This window comes from Metopolophium dirhodum, chromosome 1 (genome assembly GCF_019925205.1).
Source record: "Metopolophium dirhodum isolate CAU chromosome 1, ASM1992520v1, whole genome shotgun sequence".
NCBI classification, from domain to species: domain Eukaryota; kingdom Metazoa; phylum Arthropoda; class Insecta; order Hemiptera; family Aphididae; genus Metopolophium; species Metopolophium dirhodum.
Window position 1 is genome coordinate 86,646,293 of NC_083560.1, and position 22,104 is coordinate 86,668,396.

Sequence of the window (22,104 nt, forward strand, 5' to 3'; positions counted from 1 at the left end):
ATACATATTTTTACCAATAAATTTAGGTAGGTTACTCATAGAATAAATATTATATTATACTGTATAATAGTAGGTTCATATTATAGTTAGGTAGGTATTGTAATATCATTTTTTTGTTTTTGAAGAAACTAAAGAAAATAAAACATAATAATAAAATGTAGGTTAGCTAACATAACCTATTATTATAAAATAATTGCATTCTAGGAGATGATAGACAGTTCCTTTATTCTTACAATGTTATTCTAATTAACGTATTTTACAGCAATCTAGATAATGTATATAATGTATTATATTAACTTAAAACAAATTTAAAAATATGAAATTAATTATTTAAATATCAACTTTTTTTTTAAAACATCTGAAGTCATGGCAAACGTATGACTATAAGCCATAGGCTTCATTGTAATTGATTTCAATATCCTTTTCCATGCTCAAAATCAAGTCGGTCTTGTTGAGTTGTGGAACTTTTACCTAAAACAAAATGTTAGAAAAAAAATTAGATAAAATAGAATATTTATATACATACAATAAGTAAATTTGATAATATAATAAGAAACAACAACATGAATGGCGTGAGGAGGGAGGCCCACCAGTGTGGATACCCTCTAGCTTGGGGGAGAGGTTTTATTATTTTTTTTAATTAGTGCAGGTCGGGATTCAGGATATCGCGACACCAGTGTCTTTTTAATCGACGTGGGGGGTTATTAGGCATGAATTCACTGGTCAAGTTGGAAATCAATGGATTTGTGTGGTTAACTGTTTTGGTGTGTACATTTTTGTAGTAGTTTTTGGCTGTTTTAGAGACTGTTTCAATTTTAAGATCCTTATGTATTGAGAGGTTTGAGACGTACCATGGCGCAGATGTTATTAGGCGAAGGAAAATAGACTGGAAGGCTTGTATAGTCCGTATTTGGGAAGGTTTGGCACATCCCCATATTTGGATTCCGTAGGCCCAGATAGGTTTTAGCATTGATTTGTATATTAGTAATTTGTTTTCAATAGAGAGTTTGGACTTGAGAATAGGCCGTAAAAGATGAAGTCTGGTGTTAAGAGTCTTTCTTTTGATTTTGAGGTGTGGGCCCCAAGTTAGACGCTTGTCTAAAATTAGACCTAAGTATTTCGTTTGAGTTGTGGTTTGGATTGGATTGTTTTGAAAATAGATTGTAGGAAGAACAGCTTTTCTCAAAGTAAAATGATTGTGAAAGGACTTGTCTGTATTGATTTTTATTCTCCATTTGGTGGACCATTTTGAAATATTATCAAGATGAGTTTGGAGGTTTTGGTATGCTGTTGTGGAATTGGAATGGGATGAGAGGATTGCCGTGTCGTCGGCGTAAGTGGCTATCAGTGTGTTTTCGGAGTTGGGAATGTCAAAATTAGTATTACCTTTGAAAAGCTACGTTCAGCTGAAGCAAAAGAAGCAGGTATTGTACCAAGTGACTTATAAGCTTTGTACAAATTGGGAAACGCTGATATCAAGTTGTAACTTGACAAAATATGAAGAATTCTTTCTACACTAACTTTTTTTTCAACTACTTGTCTGTCATCTTCATAACTAGTGATACTAGAATCACTATCTTCAGAACTTGTGTATACAACACTTGACATTCTCATGTAGTTGTTTTGGTTTAAGTCCTACGGTATTCATGTAAGCTACTACTGAAAGCTAAATACTCTACTCTTAAATCTTGTAAATTTATACCATGTATTCATTTTGCTAATTAGTCAAAAGCATCTTCAGGCAATTTTTTACTATTCTTTTTACTATAAGACAGAAGTCGTATAGGTGAAAGTAGGTCACACAGGTCCTTCATTATCTCTCTAGAGTCTTTAAACCTTGATTCAATAGAATTTATAATGACATCCAACACTTTAAAATACACATCACTTCTAAATACATCTTGAGCAGTAGAAGAAATTTCATCTCTAGACAATTCTCCAGGCATAATTTTTTTTTTACGCAACCTTACTTCTTTAAAGTTTCTTTCTGTTAAGTTTTGGTCTTTTGCAAAACTTTTTGCTTCATTTATCAGATTTTGACATTTATAATTATCTCTAAGATCAATTAAACGGTTAGGTAATAAACAAGATTAATTGCTTCTATAAAATCAATTGATTTAGATTGAAGGTAATTTGAAACTGGAGTAGTAATTGCAAATATAGTTTTAACTAAATTCATGGCTATAATAAATTCAAAAGAAGATAATCTCATTGATAAACTTTTGGCTATTTAACTTGTTTCACGATCAGAATCTTCCGCAGAAGCAATTGCATTCAATGATTGTAATAATGCAGCATATTTTTCATATACTACTGTAATACTCGGTAATGTGAAGTCCACCTTGTGGTAGAAAAACGTTTTAAGTGTCGCACTCGTTCATTTGGATATAATTTATTTTGAAAAAATACAAAAGTGGCAGTTCTTTTTCGTGCACGCATAAACTCAACTAACACTTTAATATCACCAAAAAAAAACCTTTGTTTTGGTACAACAGTCACATGTATAAACTATTACCAAGTTTAAAAGATGTGCAGAATACCACACATATAAAGCATTAGGGTTTTCATGTTGTATTAAAGTTTTTAATCCTGAATATTGGCCTTGCATTGAAGCTGCTCCATCGTAAGCTTGTGCACACAAATCTCTTTTCCAATTAATATTATATTTTTCTGTTATATTAAAAAATACTTCATACATTCCTTTTCCAGTTGAATCTGGTGAAGTTACCAATGTCACTAATCTTTCTTCAATTTTACCTTTATCATTTACATATCTAAGTAAAAAGGTAAATTGCTCTAATGTAGACACGTCTGTAGTAGTGTCTATGATGACTGAAAAGAGACCGGATTTTTTAACATCAAATAAAATCTTAGAACGCACAATTTCTGATAATATGCTCAACAGTTTGTTTTGACTTAAACTTGATAAAAATGTAACTCGGTTGTGTTTACCTTCTATTTTTTTTAAATGAGAATTTAAGGGCCCATGATGTTTTGATAATAACTTCAAAAGTTCTAAAAAGTTCCCTTTGAAGTGTGATCCACCGTCGAATGACGTTAAACCGTAGGTATTGGTGTTAAATAATTAACACGTAGATTACGTATACTAAGATTACCAATTTATTAAATTAGACACTTGTTGTAATAATGTATATAATGCTTTTATAAGTTGATATTAATACTAAATATTTCAATTGAACACAAAAGAATTAATGTATATATAATTTATGTAATGAATCTATATAAATACTGACACTGATAGAGGTTCTGATTAAAACTATATGAGGCTCTGTAATAAACTATAAAAGATGCTCTGACCAGTAACGCGGGTGATACTCACTCTTTCGACCTTACACGACTTCCGTCCGCCGGGCGAGGCCCGCCGCAACGGTCCGTCCAGGCCTCTAAGAATGTGCTGACCCAGCCCTTTCGGTCACGTAGACCATCGTGAGAATCGAATCGGTCACACACTCGTCTTACCCCGAGTCAACACATTTATCCCTATATATGTATTACATTTATACATATACATACATACATACATACATACATGCATACATACATACGCGTGCATGCATATACAACACCTTTGTTCATTGAGGTATTACTTTCATCGTGCCCTCTTAATGCAATATTCAGTCTGGCAGTAAAAAGTAGAGCATCAATGATAACCATTAAGATTTCTCGGTTTTCTGCTACTTGGTGGTTTGCTGATTTTAAAAGTGTAATATCAATTCTTGTTCTGGTGAAGTACAAGCCCCCGCTAATATCACTTTGAATATGTTCGGGTAAACACTCGTGATGGTGAATTGTTTTAGCAATGTTTCTATAATCACAGGTACCTTTAGAAGATAAAAATGATTTTTTTGCCTTAACCAAACCAAATAATCTACAAGACATTCAAAATACTCTATCAAGTAAAGGCGAGTATGATAGCCAGGTGCGTTTTGTTAAGTTGCCATCTGGTAAACGTTGAAAATAATGACTTTCATTTTTTGTAGGGAATTTGTTGTATTTTAGATCAGAAGGCAATGGCTGACAAGGTCCGAGATTCACAAAGTATGTTCATATTTCATTTGACATGGTTTCTGGCCAATGAACAGGATCATTTGGGAACACATTATCCATAACTTGGTATTCTAAAAAGAAATTATGATTTATCACTGTCAGTCTAATTAACTACCACCAACTTATATTTTATTGTTATTATTGTAATGTTATAAAATGTTAATTCTTGTCAGTTGGAATAAAATAAATTATTACTATTTTATAGCCCCATGTTCCCCCACAAGGCCACAATTATGTAGTTATCTATATAAATAGGTATAAATTATACTATTTAAGTATAACATTTTCATATCCACGTACCTGTTAAGTTTGTCGATTCAGTTGCCTTTGAAATTATACTGCTCTCACGGCTATCACACAAATCTCTAGCAAATTGCTCTGGTTCAATATCTTCTAAATTAAAAAAAATACATATTTTAGGAAAATGTATAGGACAAATTATTATTTGCTATATAAAGGTAAGTAATTTTTGGATAATCTAATTCAGTATATAAATGCACTCTGAAGTTCTGCGCTTTTCCCAAAACTAGTAAACTTTTTCTAATTAAGAAAAATGTTTACTTACCAGAATTAGAATTTTGATATATCAAATAATTATGCTGTGTATGTTCTGTATCATTGTCTTCAATACTAGAAGGTGGAATATCTTCGTTTTTAACTTTAATTACAAATTTACAAATATTATTTATTAAAATATTTAAAATTAACTATGTAGATATGTTAAGAGGATTTATACAAACTTGCAAACTATAAATAAATACAGTACTGTAATAATATAATATTGTATTGTTGAAGATATTTTTCCGTCGTTCAAGTAAAAATTTAAAACAAATAAGATAAGTAGGTACCTACCTAGAATTTATATTGTATAATTATAATTAAGTTTGACTAGTTTGAGGACTTCTAGTTCTAAAAAGCACTAAATAGTGAATATGCAAGTCTAATGTCTTTATGCAATCAAAAACTCAATATGTACATTTAAAAAGCCAAAAATATCCAATACATTTTTTTTTTTATGATTTTATTGGTTAAATAATTGTATTGTAGGTACAATTTAATTTGTTAAAAGTCAACAATAACAGATAGTAAAAATAACTTTTTTATTAAAAAAAAACATAATAATCTAATATAAATAAGTAATTGAGACAATTTAGATGTCATAATTAATAATTTACAGTTACCTTTATTTGGAGAATCCTGTTATTCATAAATCTTGCGTTTTTTAGTAAAAAAACTAGACACATCGTTTACAACGTTAGATTTTTTTAATTTGGCGATATTACAAGAAGTTAAATGTCTTCTCCAATTGGTGTCATTCAGATTTAATCTTCTTTTATCACATAAACAATTAATATTAGTGGACATTGTTTTAAATTTAATATTCAAGTGTTCAAAATAATGTCACAAGACACAAATCACAAAAACATATTTTGACGACAAGAAATAAAACAAATAAGTCGTATATGACAACAACATCGACGACGACGGGTTGTGATGATTAAATAATATTGGTATTTGGTAGACTCTTGGTAGCCGGACAGCCGGTAGGTACTTGGTAGGGGAAAAATAATTTCATGATTATGCCTATTTCTATTTTTAAAAATAGATTATTATCGCAACATTTTATAATATAAAAGATCATACACTATACACACACCCACACACACAAACACGCAGGGAGTATTTTATGGGATCCATAAGAAAAAGGCTACGATATTAGATCCGGCATTAAACATCAAATTATATTAATTGGACCAATTACAAAAATTATAATAAAAATTGTTATATTTGATGTGATAAAAACAATTACCATACACTCAAGAAATTTTTAAGATACTATATATCCTTCCGAGATCCAAAGAATGTATAAGAAATATTAGTATAATGTGGGATCCATGAGTGTGATTTTGATTGTTTGGCGCATCTTGTTAGATCCAGAGTGTATTTTATTCAAAAGGTTATCATCTTATTAGATTCATTAAACGTTGCCAAACTTCCAAAACAGAACTGATGCTTATACACAATGTGGCTGCATGTTGCAACGGTAGGTGTGAAATGAGAACGGACAAAATGTACCGCATCAGCATCAATAGGACTAGTGAAGTAGTGACTACACAACATTTAAACTAATTTAACAAATACTTGAAATTAATCATAGTAGTAAGTAATATAATATTTGAATTAATAATAGGTATATTATCTTTAGTTTACCAATAAATAAAATAAGAAATACAAAAGTTATTCAATGTGTACAAATTGGTATGTTTACTTTTTAGGCTTGTTGTATATTATATTGTGAACAAAAGTTTTTATTTTTTTCCATGGCTTATTTTCGAACAGTTGTGGATATTTTATTTTTAGTGCATTACATTCATCTTTTTTAGGTGCTTTATTTAATAATATGTGTTTCTGAAAATATTCTCTCGTTACTTTTTTCTCTTCCTCTGACCAGCATACTCTTACATGTTTCTTTTCTTCATTTTTCTTTTCTTCAGGTTTATTGTTTTTTGTTGAAGCTATTACTGTTATTTTTTTTTCAGAATGATCTATTTCTTCATCTGAGCTTTCTTCTATATCTGTTACTAAGCTGTCCATATTGATATCTACCTCATCTAAACTTTTACCTCTGTACTCCTGTCCTTGCCCCTTTTCCATCATTAATAATAATTTACTGACTTTGGCAACCTGAAAAGTACTTTCTGAAAGGCGATAAAATTGTTTGTGGACTTCTTTAGAGTGTCCCATAAATGTGGCTAATTGTTCAGTGTCACTTTCTGATAGATTTAACAGTTGTGCTACAGTAGCTACTTGTTTCCGTAATCTTGTAGACGTTAAATTTTCTGGATTTTTGGTTCCACTGTCCTTACTAAATTTTCGAATTGCATCTAATCCTCTCAAACAACTCATAGTATTAGGTAATGCAAATAAGTATGTATTTTGTTTATCAATATAGTTTGTAACTTTTCTTGTTTCAATCAATAGCTTTATTGATTTTTGTAGGTTGGGAGTAAATAAAATTGATACACCACGACCTCGCTTGCCTCTTAACACAATCCTTTTAAATTGTTTTGTAAGATGGCGCTCAATTTCGGAAAGAGATGACTCAACCTCCGCTTGAGAAACTTCACTTGGTGCAGATACGTAAGTTTCCAAAAATATGCGTTGGACTTCACCAGACCTTCTTCGATTCAGTAAAATTAGTTGAGCTAAAATACTTTCTTGCAATTCTTTATAAGCTTTCAAATTATTAAAATCTATTTTAAAACTTTCGCACTTTGATTTTGAATATTTATTAAGTGGTTTCTAAATAGCATTATATCTGAAGTAAGAGGAAGATAAGCTGGCTTATTCCATTTCTTCTGATATATTTCTTTGCTGGCATTTGTTGAAACCTCATATGACCATTGTTTATCAATAATAAATCTCATATTTATTATTGATTGTTGGATATTTCTTTGTTGTTCATCTAATACAAGGTCATTGTGTCGCGCGGAGTATCGGCGACGTGTAAGTGGTGATATATTTCTCGACTCCGACACTACCATTTTACGGTGTCTTCCACGGATTACGGCCAAATTATTAGTGTGCGCCACTCGTCAGTGGCCATCGTGGGATTCCCAGTATACCAGTATTGAATCGCCGTGTGGACCAATAAGCAGTCGGAAAGGAGAACGAGTGGCAACATTGCAGGTACCAGAGAGACCGGTGATTATACCACTACAGTATTATCATCGTAGACATTATTTGTACCTATATTGTTAATTCTATTTATGTATATTAATTATTGGGCGCCCATCCATTCCATATGAATGTAAACTTTTGTAGTTTTATATATCAATAGTAGGGCGGTGCTTCTGGCTCGCCATTTAAACATACTACTTGTATTTTTTTTCATTGTGACAGTGCGTACTGTAGTAGTAGGACCTGCTTGCACAGTTGCACGTGTCATAATAATATTGGCCTGCAATCGGAATTCCGATAACGGATCTCCTAAAGTAGTAAGTTTATAGGCAGTAGTTGATTCTTACAGATAAGTAGACGAAGATCATCAGTAAGGCTAGGTACATTACTATTTTACTATGATCTCCCAACGTTGTACTTCAATATTTTATTCCAGTGTCATACAGTTCAGGTATACGATACGCAAATACACACGAGATCTCTTAACGACATTACGCTTTTCATACTTTTTACCACAACTTGAATCTTTATTATTTCATACTTATTAACATAATATCATAGTACCTATTGTAAGTTATATCGATACTCTTGAATCTTGGTATCATATAGATGCACGCACTTGTCAACTGTCTACTGGTAGGCAATCGGCAATCATATATCGGACAAACCCATAACGTTTCGACAGATCTCCCTACGTCGGAAAATTCGGTAGTTGATTGATGATTCACACTGACAATGATATTATTTTTAGGAATTGTCTCGGTTAGAAAAAGAAATAGATAAACAAGCAAATTGTGTGACAGCAGTCTATGATCTTCAAGCAGTTTACCATGCCCATTGGGGAATGCATCTTCGTTTTATTATGTTTCAAAACTCAATGTTTTTAACTTTACGGTGTACAATTTACAAACAAATGACGTCCAATGTTATGTATGGCATGAAGGTCAAGCACATAGAGGTGCTAATGATATTGGGTCTTGTATATTAAATTATCTTAAGGTATTACAGCAAAATGCAATTGAAACTGAAGCAAGTGCTAAATTAGATGTGATATTTTATAGTGATAACTGCGCTGGACAACAGAAAAATAAATTTATTTTAGCTATGTACTTGTATGCAGTTCTAAATTTTTCACATATAAATAGTATCACACACAAATATTTAATCACTGGTCACACACAAAATGAGGGCGACAATGCACACTCTGTTATAGAAAGAAATATAAAAAAATCAAAGAAATCTGGTCCTATTTATGTTCCTGAACAATATGTAACTTTTATTAGATCTGCTAAAAAAAGTGGCAATCCGTATGAAGTTCAGGAAATGTGCTATAAAGATTTTTTTGATTTAAAAGATCTTACAACTAAATTAGGGATCAACAGTTTTTCAAATGCATTCAAAATAACAGAAACAAAAATGTTTAAAGTGACAAAAGATGATCCAGATACTATTTATTTTAAAAACTCTTATGAACAGACTGAATTTAATTGTATAAGTATAAAAAATAAAAAAACTAGGAATACCAGTAACCAATTAAATAATAATTTAGAATTAAAAAGAGCTTATGATGTGAAACCTGGTATAACTGAAGCAAAAAAAAGTGGGTTGTTATCTTTAATTAGAAAAAATTGTGTTCCTAATTATTATTATGACTTTTATAATAACTTATAAGCCTGAATTCTACCTATTAGTTATTTTTATATTTAATTACATTCTATAAGAAGATTTGTTATGTTCATTTTTTAATAATTTACAACATTTTTAATGTCTTAGTTTTTGATAATAATATACTTACTTAATAAGAAAATATTATGTTACTATTTTTTAAATTCAGAAGACTGCTTATGTTTGAGTTTTTGTTATACTTGCCTACTTAATAAGAAAAATATTATGTTTCTCATTTTTTAAAAATTTAAAAAACAGTTTATGTTATGTTATTGTTATACTCAATTATGAAAGTATTATGTTACTAATTTTTAATAATATTAAGAAAACTGTTAATGTGCTAGCTTCTGTTATGCCTAATAAGAAAAATTTTATGTTACTCGTTGATATAATAATTAAATAAATTGTCAATATCAAAAAAGTAATTTGTCATTTATTTTTTTTTTAACATGGTAATAATTAAAATTATATTATGTAACTTTAAATTAATAAGTACAATATGCAAAATAACATAAGGTCTGATTTATTTGCATTGTTAATGAATAAATATCAAAATAATTTACAAACAAAATAAAAAAATGTTTAATCCACTCTCCTGAAAAATAGCACTTTTTGATTTGTGTCGTTTTTCTTCCGGATGAGCGATTTACTGCCGACGTATACGATTTCTGGAAATAAAACACGACAAGATTTTTTTTAATATGACGTATTATGTATACGATAAAAACATTTGGTTATTTTTTTAATGAGTGTTATAGTACTTAAAGTACTTAGGTACTCAGGGCATTGCCAATTTTCAATATCCCTGGTCATAAGATTAAATCCTATCCCAGGAAAACAGGATATGCACGTGCTATGTCAGACATAAATCGTACAAATTGATACTGTCCTAAAAATCAAAAACAATATGGTTCCTACTTCCTATATTAATATTTAGTAGCATGTTTGTTATTTAGTTTTAATATTGAAATAGTTTTTTTGTTGAAAAATGGGAAAATGCAAATTGAGTGATGTTTGGTTTGAAAAAGACGATAGCCAAGGTTTTAAAGTAAAATAATGGGCTAAGCGACTTGACGTATTTTGTTTTGTGTGCAGTGCTATGATTAGTATTTCGCTAAAAGGATTCCAGGGATTAACTCAACATGCTTCAACGTTAAAACATGTACAGCAATGTAAAGATAAATTGAACTTGAAACAGCTACGATGAACTTCTATAAGTTCAGAACAAATTTCATCCACTACTAGTAAGCCAGATACATTTAATTCAAGTTTACATTTGTATAATATCAGTGACAAAGCTGTGGTTGCCGAAATTGTTTGGACACTCCAATGTGTAGCTAGTAACTACTTATTTGCTTCTTGTAATGGTATAGTTGATGTATTTATAACAATGTTTCCTGATTCTTTACCTAAAGAATTATTGATAAGTAGAGAGAAATTAAAATATCTTATAACAGATACTTTGGGGCCTTTTTTTAAAAGTCAACTTATTAAAGATTTAAATGGTGCTTATTATAGTCTTATTTATGATGAAACTACCAACTCTAAAGGAAAAAAAGAACTGCGATTATTAATATTTATTATTATTCCAAAGAAAAAGAAAAAATTGTTAAGCTAATTTTATTTTATTTGGCGAGTACTTAAATCTCTTAGCAACTGGTTTATTTTTTGTATGAGGTGCCATTTAAGCTAAAGAAATAGATTTAGGTTCTATTACTAATAATTATAAGATTTGGTCATTTTTAAATGTATATGGCCATAGAAGGAATTATGAAAATCCATCTATGGCCATCTATTCTGGCAGAACGAGAATTTGCCTGTACATCTTGCAAACATCTGCAGTAAAGACGAACTGGTGAAGTCGGAATCGAACTAGAATGACCACGATATCCAGCTGTAACTTCGGACCGGCGTATAGACATTGATTTAATGACAACAGAGAGGCAGCCTTCGCCGATCCATCGAATACCACTAGGATTTTGCTCGATGGACAGTTGGACTTGAAAACAGGGTGATGCGGAATGACGTAGGCACCAGGTTCAGTAGCAACTGACATATGACCTAAGGTTTCATATTCGCTCATAAAATGTTTGTATGCGGTATATAGCACATCGTCGTTTTGAAGTTTCCGCTCCAGGTTTTGAAAACGACGTTCGGCAATATTGCGAGAACCAGGAAATGTTTCATCGCGGTGTTTCGGTATGAATGGCAAAGGAACTAGGAATCGACCAGAATTGTCTCGACGGCTTTCAGAAGCATAAATGGACTCACATTGTCCATCACTAGTAAACGTAGTAGGAGCTTCATCCAGTTCTTCGAGTTGCCAAAAACGTTGGACCAGCCCTTCCAGTGATACCGACAGGGATACAGCGGTGTTACAATGGTACTGTTGAACAGGGAGTTCGCCTATCAAGACCCAACCAAAGACTGATCCGTATGCGACAGGTAGAGAATCACCGATTGACACCCGTTTTCCATCCATGATTCGAGCAAACACGTCTGCTCCCAGTAGCATATCAATAGGTGCGGACCGGTCAAAGTGAGGGTCAGCTAGTGCAAGATGGGAATACTTGTCCTTGATAAGCTTCGGTAGATGTTGAGATGGCATATTTGAAACTATAGTTGGCATGACCCAAGCAGTTAAGGAAAATGTTGGGTCCGTAGTATGTCTGGGCGTCATATAACAATCGACTTTTCCTGATATTGCTGGTATCGATACGCCAGTCAAGCCAGTTATCGGTGCGGTCCATCTACTTCTTTTTAGACCCAGACGATCCACACAGGCGATGGACATGGCGAAGATCTGAGAGGCAGAGTCAATAAGAACTCGAACAGATTGCATATAACTAGCGCGATCACGCACGTGAACTAAGGCTGTTCCCAAAAGTACAGTTGTTTTGTTTAGTGAGTTCGTAATTGAAGAGGTTGTTGACGCTGTGACAACCGGAGTCGAGTCAGAAGACGACGAGGGCTTACTTACGGGGTGTAATAAAGTGTGATGACGACCAGAACACTTAGTACACGGTTTGGTTGTTTCACAATGATTAGACCAATGAGTTGAATTAAGACACCGAAAACAGATCCTAGTCTTACGGGCGATGTCATACCTCTCATCCAGAGACATTTTTGAAAACTCATTACACTCGACTGATGCATGGCTTCCCGAACAGAACAGACACTTTGATGAGGCCGAATCATCAGTCTTTGAAGACAGCAACGAAACCTTCGAACCTTTTGATCCAAACCTAGTTGGAACTGGTTTCGAATGACTATGAGTGTGAGTAGGATGTTTTGGAACATTAGAACAGTGGACTGCCTCCAAAAGCGATACACGGGCCTTGACGTATGCAGCAATATCCGAAAACTCAGGAAATTCAGTATTATTCGTCTCTTCAAATGCCTTGCGAGTGAACAACGGTAAACAGCGCGCAGACAATGCGAACTGGAGAAATTCACCGAGGTGCGGAATATTCAACGATTTAAGCACTGACACGTGGTCCGAAAACAAACTTATAAAATCTTTTAAACTTTCTACTGTTTCTTGTGAATGGACAGGGGCAGTTATAAGTTTGTCGACGATAATTGTCGCTAACTGCCTTGGCTTGTCAAAACGCTCAACCAACGTTGACCAAGCAAGGTCATAGGTGCTCTCAGATACCGGGATGTTTCTTACGGCATGAAGAGCTTCACCGGTAAGACACCCTAAGAGGTAATAGAACCGTTCTATATTTGTAAGCTCGGTATCTTTCACAACACGTACGGTAAAACGATCTCGAAAAACCGGCCACCCTGACAATTCTCCGTCAAACGACGGCAATGGAATTTCCGGTAGACGTGATGACCGTTGAATTTTGGGTGGAACGGCATCCGGAGTCTCAGTCGGTGCTAAAGCTTCAGCAACAGAAATAGATTCGTCGACAAGAGCACAAATTTCCGACGGAATTACTTCACTATATTTCGCGTATGTGCCCAACGCGATCATACACTCAAGCGCCATGCTATCCTCCAATTCAAATTGCGTCCACAAGCTATTTAAGCTGCGAGCGGCGACTAAGAATTTTGGAACTACATCACTATTAGTGGACGCTTTCACGGACAATGAATGAATCGCGCGAATACTTGCGATAGCACTATCCCGTTTAAATGTCGCTTTGATTCGACGTCGGTCAACTCGCTCCTGTTCTTTAGATTCTTTATCTTCAGGGTCCGGCATTATGATAAGGATAGGAAACGAAATACTAAGCTGGAGGAGTACCTATACAATTACTTAACTAACGTGTGTATTCACCTCAGATGTGAATGAGAAAAATTTTTTTTTTTTTTTTAACAAGTTCTACTACAGAATATTATAGCTATAAGTACTATAGAGTTATACTATTTATACTAGTTACACTACAGACACGTCAAATAATATTGCATTACACTGAATACAATGCAGTAACAAGTTTATTAACAGAACGCTACTAATTGTTGTGGTAAAACCACGCTCTCTGCTACCAAATGTTGCGCCATCAAACTCCTACCTTGAGGCGGTTAATCTGACGACTCGCGTCGGTTAGTAAACTTATGTGTGTGGAACAAAAAGTCAAGACAAATTTTGACTGTAGTGATAGGAACACGTATTTTGTTTTATTACATAACAATATAATTTAACAACAAACACAAGAGAAATTATGTACTAAGTTCCTACGCGCAATACAGGTAATTAGAAAGAAAAACAATAAAATAATAAACAATATTGAGTAGGTACAGAAAATAACAACAACAAAAAAATGATACGACCGTGAGATTGATTACAGCTATTGACGGCGGCTCTCGTACAATTATTAGTGTACAGCGTACGGCGATCCGACGGAGTGGTATCAACAGGCTTGGCAACGGTGATAACGGCAACGGAGCAATAAATCCACCGTTTAACGTGATAGGACGGCAGGTAACAACGGCACGTACGATGTTCGCTCGCGGCGGCCCACAATTACGTAACTTTCGTTACCGACAGCGGCGGTCGACGCGACGTTCAAGAGTAACTCGTAGTACACGGCAGCGGAACAACGAACAACAAATTGACGATCGTCAACAGTGATGGACAGCAAGAAGACGGGTCCACACGACGAACGGCAACAACAGCGTTAAAACTTTAAGACGTAATTAATGACGCGTTTTAACAGACGACAGACGCGTACCCCTTACAGACCGACAAAGCACGATCGTGAGGGTATGGTTTTTTTTTTTTTTTTTATTGTTATATTTATTCTACTCTGTTCAGACCGGTCTCGCACGATTGTGAAGGTTACGTTCTATCGTTTTATCTAATTTTAAAAGTAATCGGGTAAAACCCAGCCATGCTCCACGTACTATTAGTTTTAGGTTTTTATCAATTTAATATATCCATAGTATTCGAGTTATTTTCTCTGTGTATATTTACCATACCAATGATTTTGTCGTTTCATTTAATTAATCATATGATTTCAAAACCGTTTCTAACATCACTGGCTACGTAATATTTGTTTTTGTCGCCGTAATCGCACGAACAATATTTAGTATCACGTTCGTGAGTATCCGGTCTATTGTTACGTATTTGCGTCTACCATGAATGTCGATCAAATTTTAGATTTGTTAGATGATTCTGACCTAGAATTTGAAGATAACGACGATTATGATGCAGATCCAAGCTTTACTTTACCTAATCAACATGGAAATAATATTTTGTATGAGTCAAGTGATTCTGAAGTAGAATTAGACGCAGTAGAGACCGAACAACTTGAAACTGGCAGACAAGTAAGTGTCGACCATACTGTTAACGAAGGTAACGAAAATGGTTCGATTTTCGAAAAAGTTAAGTGGCGCATACAGTCATTTACATCTAAAATATTCTCCGATAAAATTCCGAAAACCTTACCTGTGGGTACACCTATGGAATATTTAAAAAAATATTTTCCCGAAGAATTATATGAACTTGCGGCGTTGTGCACTAATCAATATTACATGGAAAATACGGGTAAAATATTAAAGACAACGTCTATTGAAATGAAACAATTTTTTGGGATTCACGTTATTATTGGTTGTATTAAATTTCCTCGTCTCCGAATGTATTGGAGTGCTAAGTTTCGATACGATCCTGTTGCATCGATAATGTCACGAGATCGCTTTTTTCAATTAAGAGTCAATCTACATTTTGCAAATTTGGTTAGTGATGAAGTGAAAAAAAATAACAAACTATGGAAAGTTCAACCACTCATAGATTTTGTAAGGAACAGGTGCTTATCTATTGAGCGATCATCAACTTATTATTCAATTGATGAACAAATGATACCTTTTCTTGGACGTTGTCAGATAAGACAGTTTGTGAAAGGTAAACCTAGACCAGTTGGTCTCAAAAATTTTGTAATTAATACGTCTGATGGTCTAATTATTGATTTTGAAATTTACCAAGGACTAACCACGCCTTTTCCTAATAAAAGTTTAGGACTTGGACCGGCTGTAATTTTACGTTTTATTAATACAATACCAGAAGGTTCATCTGTATTTTTCGATCGTTATTTTACGACTATTCCGTTGATGAAAAAATTAGTACAGCTAAAAGTTCATGGAACCGGTACTATACAAATGAATCGTCTACAGAAATTCCAATTTAAAGCAGATTCTAAAATGAAAAGAGGGGATTTCGAAGAAGTTGTATCTGATGATAAAAATATTTCTATGTTGAAATGGAAAGACAACAAGTCAGTAGTTACGACATCAACGTGTTACGTAGGTTTACCGACAACAACAGTGTCCAGATGGGATAAAACACAAAAAAAATATATTGACGTACAAATTCCTAATATGATATCAAAATACAATGAAAAAATGGGTGGCGTTGATCATTTTGATCAAATGATGGAGTATTATAGAACTTGGTTAAAAACAAGAAAATGGCCACTAAAAGTTATACTTCACTTACTTGACCTATCAGTAACAAACAGTTGGTTTGAATATTTAGAAGATTGTAAAATTAATAAATTACCGAAAAAAAAAATTAAAGATTTGCTACAGTTCAGATTGGAAATTGGTGAATGCTTAACTATGGCAACACCGCCATCACCTACATGTCAAGACACCGAAGAAGATGGAGAACCACCAATAAAAATACGACCACCCGCACCTATACCAGGTGACGATGTAAGACTCGATGGATACCATCATTGGCCGAGAGCAATGGACCTTAAAGCTCCTCTAAGTTGTAGATACAAAGGTTGTACAAATAGGTCAAAAGTTATGTGTACAAAATGTAAAACATTTTTGTGTATGTCCAAAGGTAAAATGTGTTTTGAAAATTATTATCAGCTGAAATAAATATAATATAATAATAAAAAATATAATAATATTTAAAAATTCAAAAATAATTATAAGTACCTATTAATGTTCTTTTTCTTTTAAATAAAGTTAATACCTAAGTTTGTTAAAATTAAACGTATTTAGTTTCAAATTAAATAAAGTTTTATTCATGCCTATTTTGTATTGATAAACCTGTGTATATTTTTTTAGTAGTTTAGACCCAACCCTCACGATTGTGAAGGGGTAGTTTTGACCTCTCCTGGGGTGATTTTTTTTTTCAATATATTTTTTTGAAATACTTAAGGTATATGTAGAAATGTTATTTGAGTTAAATTAAAAAAAAATTAAAAAAATTACTTCGGTCTGTAAGGGGTACACCAGTCGTGCAGGTCCGGAGCATACTAGAGTGGTGGCGGGACATTGTACGCCACACAAAAACTGGCGGTACAGATAGCCGATAACGATAATCGCCGTTGACCGGTGCGATTTGCCACCGGGACCAAAGTCCACAGGTAATCGCGGACTTGTGCACACGCACGCAAAAACCGGTCAAAGCGGCGGCGACGTTGATAGTCTAAGACTTATTTTACCATTTTTTAAATCTAATCCATATGGACTAGCACATAACCAAGGAATAAATTGACTAATAACTAATCCACTTTTAATAACTTCTTTGTCAAACATTTGCTTATAAGCTAGTGATGGGCGATTCAGGTCGATGAATCGATTTTTGAATCGATTTAAATCAGAATGAAAAAAATCGTTGCCCAAAAAATCGATTTTTTGGAGAATCGATTCGTAAAATAACGATTTTTTAAACAACTAGATGGTGCTTTTTGACGTCATGTTCTAGCTCTCCCTTGTGACGCCCTGGTTCATATTGATTCATATATAAAGGTTTTCTGTACTCATTAATTTCAGTGCGAGTACTCCCTGCCTTAGTCCCACTTGATTTCGGAGCGAGTATACACTGGAAAGTGTTGTACCTATATGGCTACATCAATCACAACGGAACTCACCACTTCAATGAACAGTGACAGTGTCCAAATGGTGATAGCTGGTCACAGGGGGGAGGATGATACGCCCTTAATTTTTTAATTTTTTAAAATTTTATTGAATAAATTACCAAATTTAAAATGTTTTACGGCCCATAAGCGCACATAGGGGGGTGCTTTGGGGTGCTTAGCACCCCCAGGTTTAAAATTAGCACCCGCAGTTTCCTGTAAAATTTATTTCAGTAATCCACCAATAATTTGTAAATTATTATGCTTTATTGAGTTGGATATTTTTTTTTCCATTATAATTATAAATATCTATTTAAATATCTGTTGACAACTTTTTTAACTTGGATGAACAAAATAGTTTGTGTTTTATAAACACTTATAAGGTATATTTGATAAAAAATGTGTAAACAATGGTGTTTGATTTAGAACATTTAGCATTTTTTGAGGTATTTAATGAGGGGTGCTTGCGCTTTAGGTGCTGCTTTAAGTTGGTTGTATTGCCACTAGTTCTTACGACAACATTACATAATTTACAACAACCACCCTTATGAGGCTTATCAACTTTCACAAAGTAATTCCACATGTTTGAAGTCGAAGACATTGTACTATTGTATAATACTATAATGTATTCACTACTTCTCTAAACTGAACCACTGCACAGGGCACACTCCACACGTATTCACAAACCACAGCTGTACACGACACACGTAAACGATTAACGAAGAACGGAAGAACCGAAGAACCATATGACAATTGACAATTGACAGTAAATACTACTAAATAGTCAAACTGTCAAAAACCAAAGTGACAAAGTGTTTAGTGTATAATAGTGTATAATATAATCACTATAATACTATTATGTATATTGTAGAATATAGATAAGCCCGATAAGGTGGTCAGGACGGTTAGCCGTTAGGTATAAACCATAGGGCATAGAGTAGTAAACAAATAATCTTGCAGTATCTTTATCAAAAATATTTATTACAATCACAGTTGTAGATATCTTGAACCGTGATTACAATTACCATAATTATCATGTAAAAGAAAATGTGACCAATACAAAATTTCAAAAAAATACAAGAAAAAAAATATGAGAAAATCGGATAAAATCGGCCAAAAAAAAAATCGATTTCACAAAAAAATCGCCCTAGCAGAATCGATTTAAAAATCGATAAATCGACCAAAAAAAATCGCCCATCACTAACTCTTCCTGGGCCGTATTATAGAAGTTATCAAAACATTAGAAATTTATTAACAATAAGTCAAATGTGAGGTTTTATTTGTTTTCTATAGCTCAAAAGTTTACAGGTCATATGCAAAAGGAAGTACCTTTAGTTCATAAAGTCATTAGTGATCTCAAATAAGGTTTTAGCCTTAGTGTCTCCGAAAATTGGTTTGTAAAATAATAACTCTTCTATAATATTTGTTTTGTCCATAAAACGAATATAACATATCAAGTGTGCGTCTTTATTACTATCGGTAGCTTCATCAAGTTGAATTGCAAAATTTTTGTTTTTTAATTTATTAATAAGCTGTTTTTTTATATTGTCAGAAATATCATGAATTCGGCGACTTGTTGTATTATTAGACAAGGGAATATTTTTATGTTGGTTTGCAGTAGATTCCCCGATCATAGTAGAAACAATATCAATTGCTGATGGTAAAATGAGTTCTTCAGCAATTGTATGAGGTTTTTTACTCTGAGCCACACGAAATGCTACCTTATAAAAAGCTAAAAGTGCTTTGGTTGGAACACTTGTCTGTTTGATAAAACCGGTTGATTGTTTTTCTAATTATTCACGATGTCTTACAAAATATTCACGTTTTTTTTATTAATTAATGATCCATAATTAGTTTCAAAATGACGCTTAAATTTATTTGGTATCATATTACCGGCAGCTAATACTTTTAAACAAATAACACATTTGGGACGTTCTTCGTTGTCTATTTTAATTTAAGTAAAACCAAAGTCTAAACAACTATCATCGTATTTTCTGATTACGTTTATTTTCTTCTTTATTGTTGTCTTCATTTAAACTCTTGGTTGTACTCATAATATTGAGAATTTTTTCCGTTTTTCCAGAAAAGATATAAAACACGAGTTGATAATGCACAATTCGAAAATGACAAAATGACGAATACACCTTACGTACGGTTCATTCACGACTTTTAGCTTTAGTGTCTCCGAAAATTGGTTAATTAAATCGATAAATCGACCAAAAAAAATCGCCCATCACTATTATAAGCATCAATTGCAACTCCCTCAGTATTTTTCCCATAAGTAAATTTTTATTTTATATTTTCACTACTTATATAATTTGTTAAATATAACTTCATATTGGGAGAATTAGTGATTATTATTTTATATGAAAACAACAAGACTGTACAAGTAAATGTTATTTTATAGTATTATAACTTTGTTAAATGTATCTATTATAATTATCTAAGTATCTAACCTTTTTGACGACCCGATTGAGCACGATAAAAAGAAAATTTTGTGTACAATGTTGACAGATTTTCATTAGTACCTATGCATGTTGTGTAGATTACTAATAGGTAATTGATAACGTCATATTCGTCAAAAACGATTTTGCTATCGATCGATGGGTACCCACGGAAGTTGAAAATAACTGGGATAGATAGGAAACCAGAATTGTATCTACAACGATTGCACTAAATTGTGATTAACTGTTATTGTATGTACCTACGCTGTAAATAAGACTTGGTCACAATCAGTTTGTTCTGTTGTCTCGTGCTCGTGTTCCTTCAGAAATACCGTCAATCAAGGTCAAGAGTTTGATTTAAAATTAAGGAATTAGGAGACCAAAACAAAGGCAGCATATTCTAGCTGAGAACGTACAATAGACAAATAAATGTTTTTTTAATGCGAAATGATTATTACAATTTGAGCAATTTCGTTTCAAGAATACTAATTTTGATGATGCTTAATTTTTATTTTATTTGCATGTTCTTTAAAATTCATTTTTGTGTCAAAAAATACACCTAAATCATCTATTAAATGTACACGTTAAATTTCAAGGCTTAAAAATGTGTAATTAAAATCAAGTCAGTTAGTTTGGTATATTATATTACAATTAAAATTTATTCCGCTAAATACTGAATATATATGATAAAGTGTTGAAAAATACCAACATAAAAAAAGTTAAAATTTAAATTTTTTCCCTAAATACGTTTTTCTCCGAAATTTCTACGGTAATACGGGTATACTGGTATTCATGTCACATGTGATAAATCGTTGTTTGTAAATAGGAATTAGGCTGTGTTAGTATTTGCTACTATGTACTAGTACTAGTTTAGTACGTTAACTTCACGCTTACGTATCAAGTTACTATTTGTAAATTGTGGTCATCAAAAATGTCTCTTAAAACTTAAACATATATCTTAATTATCAATAGGTAATGTAATTAAAATTATAAATAAAAACTAATTATTTACCAAATGTATGATAATATTATGTATTTCAGTATTAAGTATTTCATACATAATTTAGTATATAAAATGTCTTGTTAATTAAATAAATATTAACTATGAAAATATTTAAACATTAAAAGTTTTTATGACTTTATAATATATAAGTATACATACTCTTTTCTTAAAGACACAATGTGGTAACCCTATTTAAGAGGCTGAATTTACATCGATTCTTCAGCTCGTCGTTTGTAATTTTCTCGTAATACTTGCTTTTGAATGTTATTTAATAAATTTCCGTCATGATGATGTTGTTTATTTGAATGCAGTACGATATTTTTCTCTTGCCCAGAATATATCGTTGCGGTACAATCATTTTTTGTACGTCGCCATTTCAACAATTCCCTCTATTTCCTGTACCCAATAAACCTGTACTCGAAAGCTCCAACATTTGCCAACTCATTACCTCTCTCGGATAAAATTGTTTGTATTTCATTATTTTCCATCATAAAAATCGTACAATTTACACACTACCGTCCATTGAGGTGACTTGGAACTACGAGGTGAGATGTAACAATTTAGTTTTTGTTTAAACATTTCAAAATATCAATGTAGGTATTTAATATAATTTAACTGTACCTCCATTAAAAATATGTTTATCATGTTTATGACCATAAATGTTATCTTCAACCATGCGATTGGTCTAATCATTACCTCCAATAGCTAAACATTTTTCATGATCTCAGCGATTTTATCATTGCTTTCAAAAGTGCTTCAGATTCTAGTGATAGAATATGTCGAGTTTTGGGGTTTGTATATTTTTTTATACATTAAAGGATACTTCAAAAGAAGAATATTGTCATTAGAAGTTTAAAAACATTTTTTCCCAATAATAGCATAAATTTTATTTTGCAAAAAAATCTAAGGGTGACTTGTAATA

The 22,104-nt window shown here is 32.6% G+C and overlaps 3 protein-coding genes and 1 pseudogene across 3 annotated transcripts; 1 reads left to right on the forward strand and 3 right to left on the reverse strand.

Moving 5' to 3' along the window:
- Positions 1 to 1,628: 1,628 nt before the first annotated feature.
- Positions 1,629 to 3,900, reverse strand: LOC132943225 (zinc finger MYM-type protein 1-like; annotated as a pseudogene).
- A 2,433-nt stretch (positions 3,901 to 6,333) lies between these two features.
- Positions 6,334 to 6,975, reverse strand: LOC132936832 (uncharacterized). Its single transcript, XM_061003612.1, has one exon. It carries the CDS (start codon positions 6,973 to 6,975, stop codon positions 6,334 to 6,336), a length of 642 nt encoding a protein of 213 aa, XP_060859595.1.
- A 4,231-nt stretch (positions 6,976 to 11,206) lies between these two features.
- On the reverse strand, positions 11,207 to 13,627 carry LOC132943235 (uncharacterized). The gene has a single exon (XM_061012128.1). The coding sequence runs from the start codon at positions 13,625 to 13,627 to the stop codon at positions 11,207 to 11,209; it is 2,421 nt and encodes an 806-aa protein (XP_060868111.1).
- A 1,376-nt stretch (positions 13,628 to 15,003) lies between these two features.
- On the forward strand, positions 15,004 to 19,099 carry LOC132943244 (piggyBac transposable element-derived protein 3-like). The gene is made up of 2 exons (XM_061012139.1): positions 15,004 to 16,711; positions 19,029 to 19,099. Exons 1-2 carry the CDS (start codon positions 15,004 to 15,006, stop codon positions 19,097 to 19,099), a joined length of 1,779 nt encoding a protein of 592 aa, XP_060868122.1.
- The last annotated feature ends 3,005 nt before the right edge of the window (positions 19,100 to 22,104 follow it).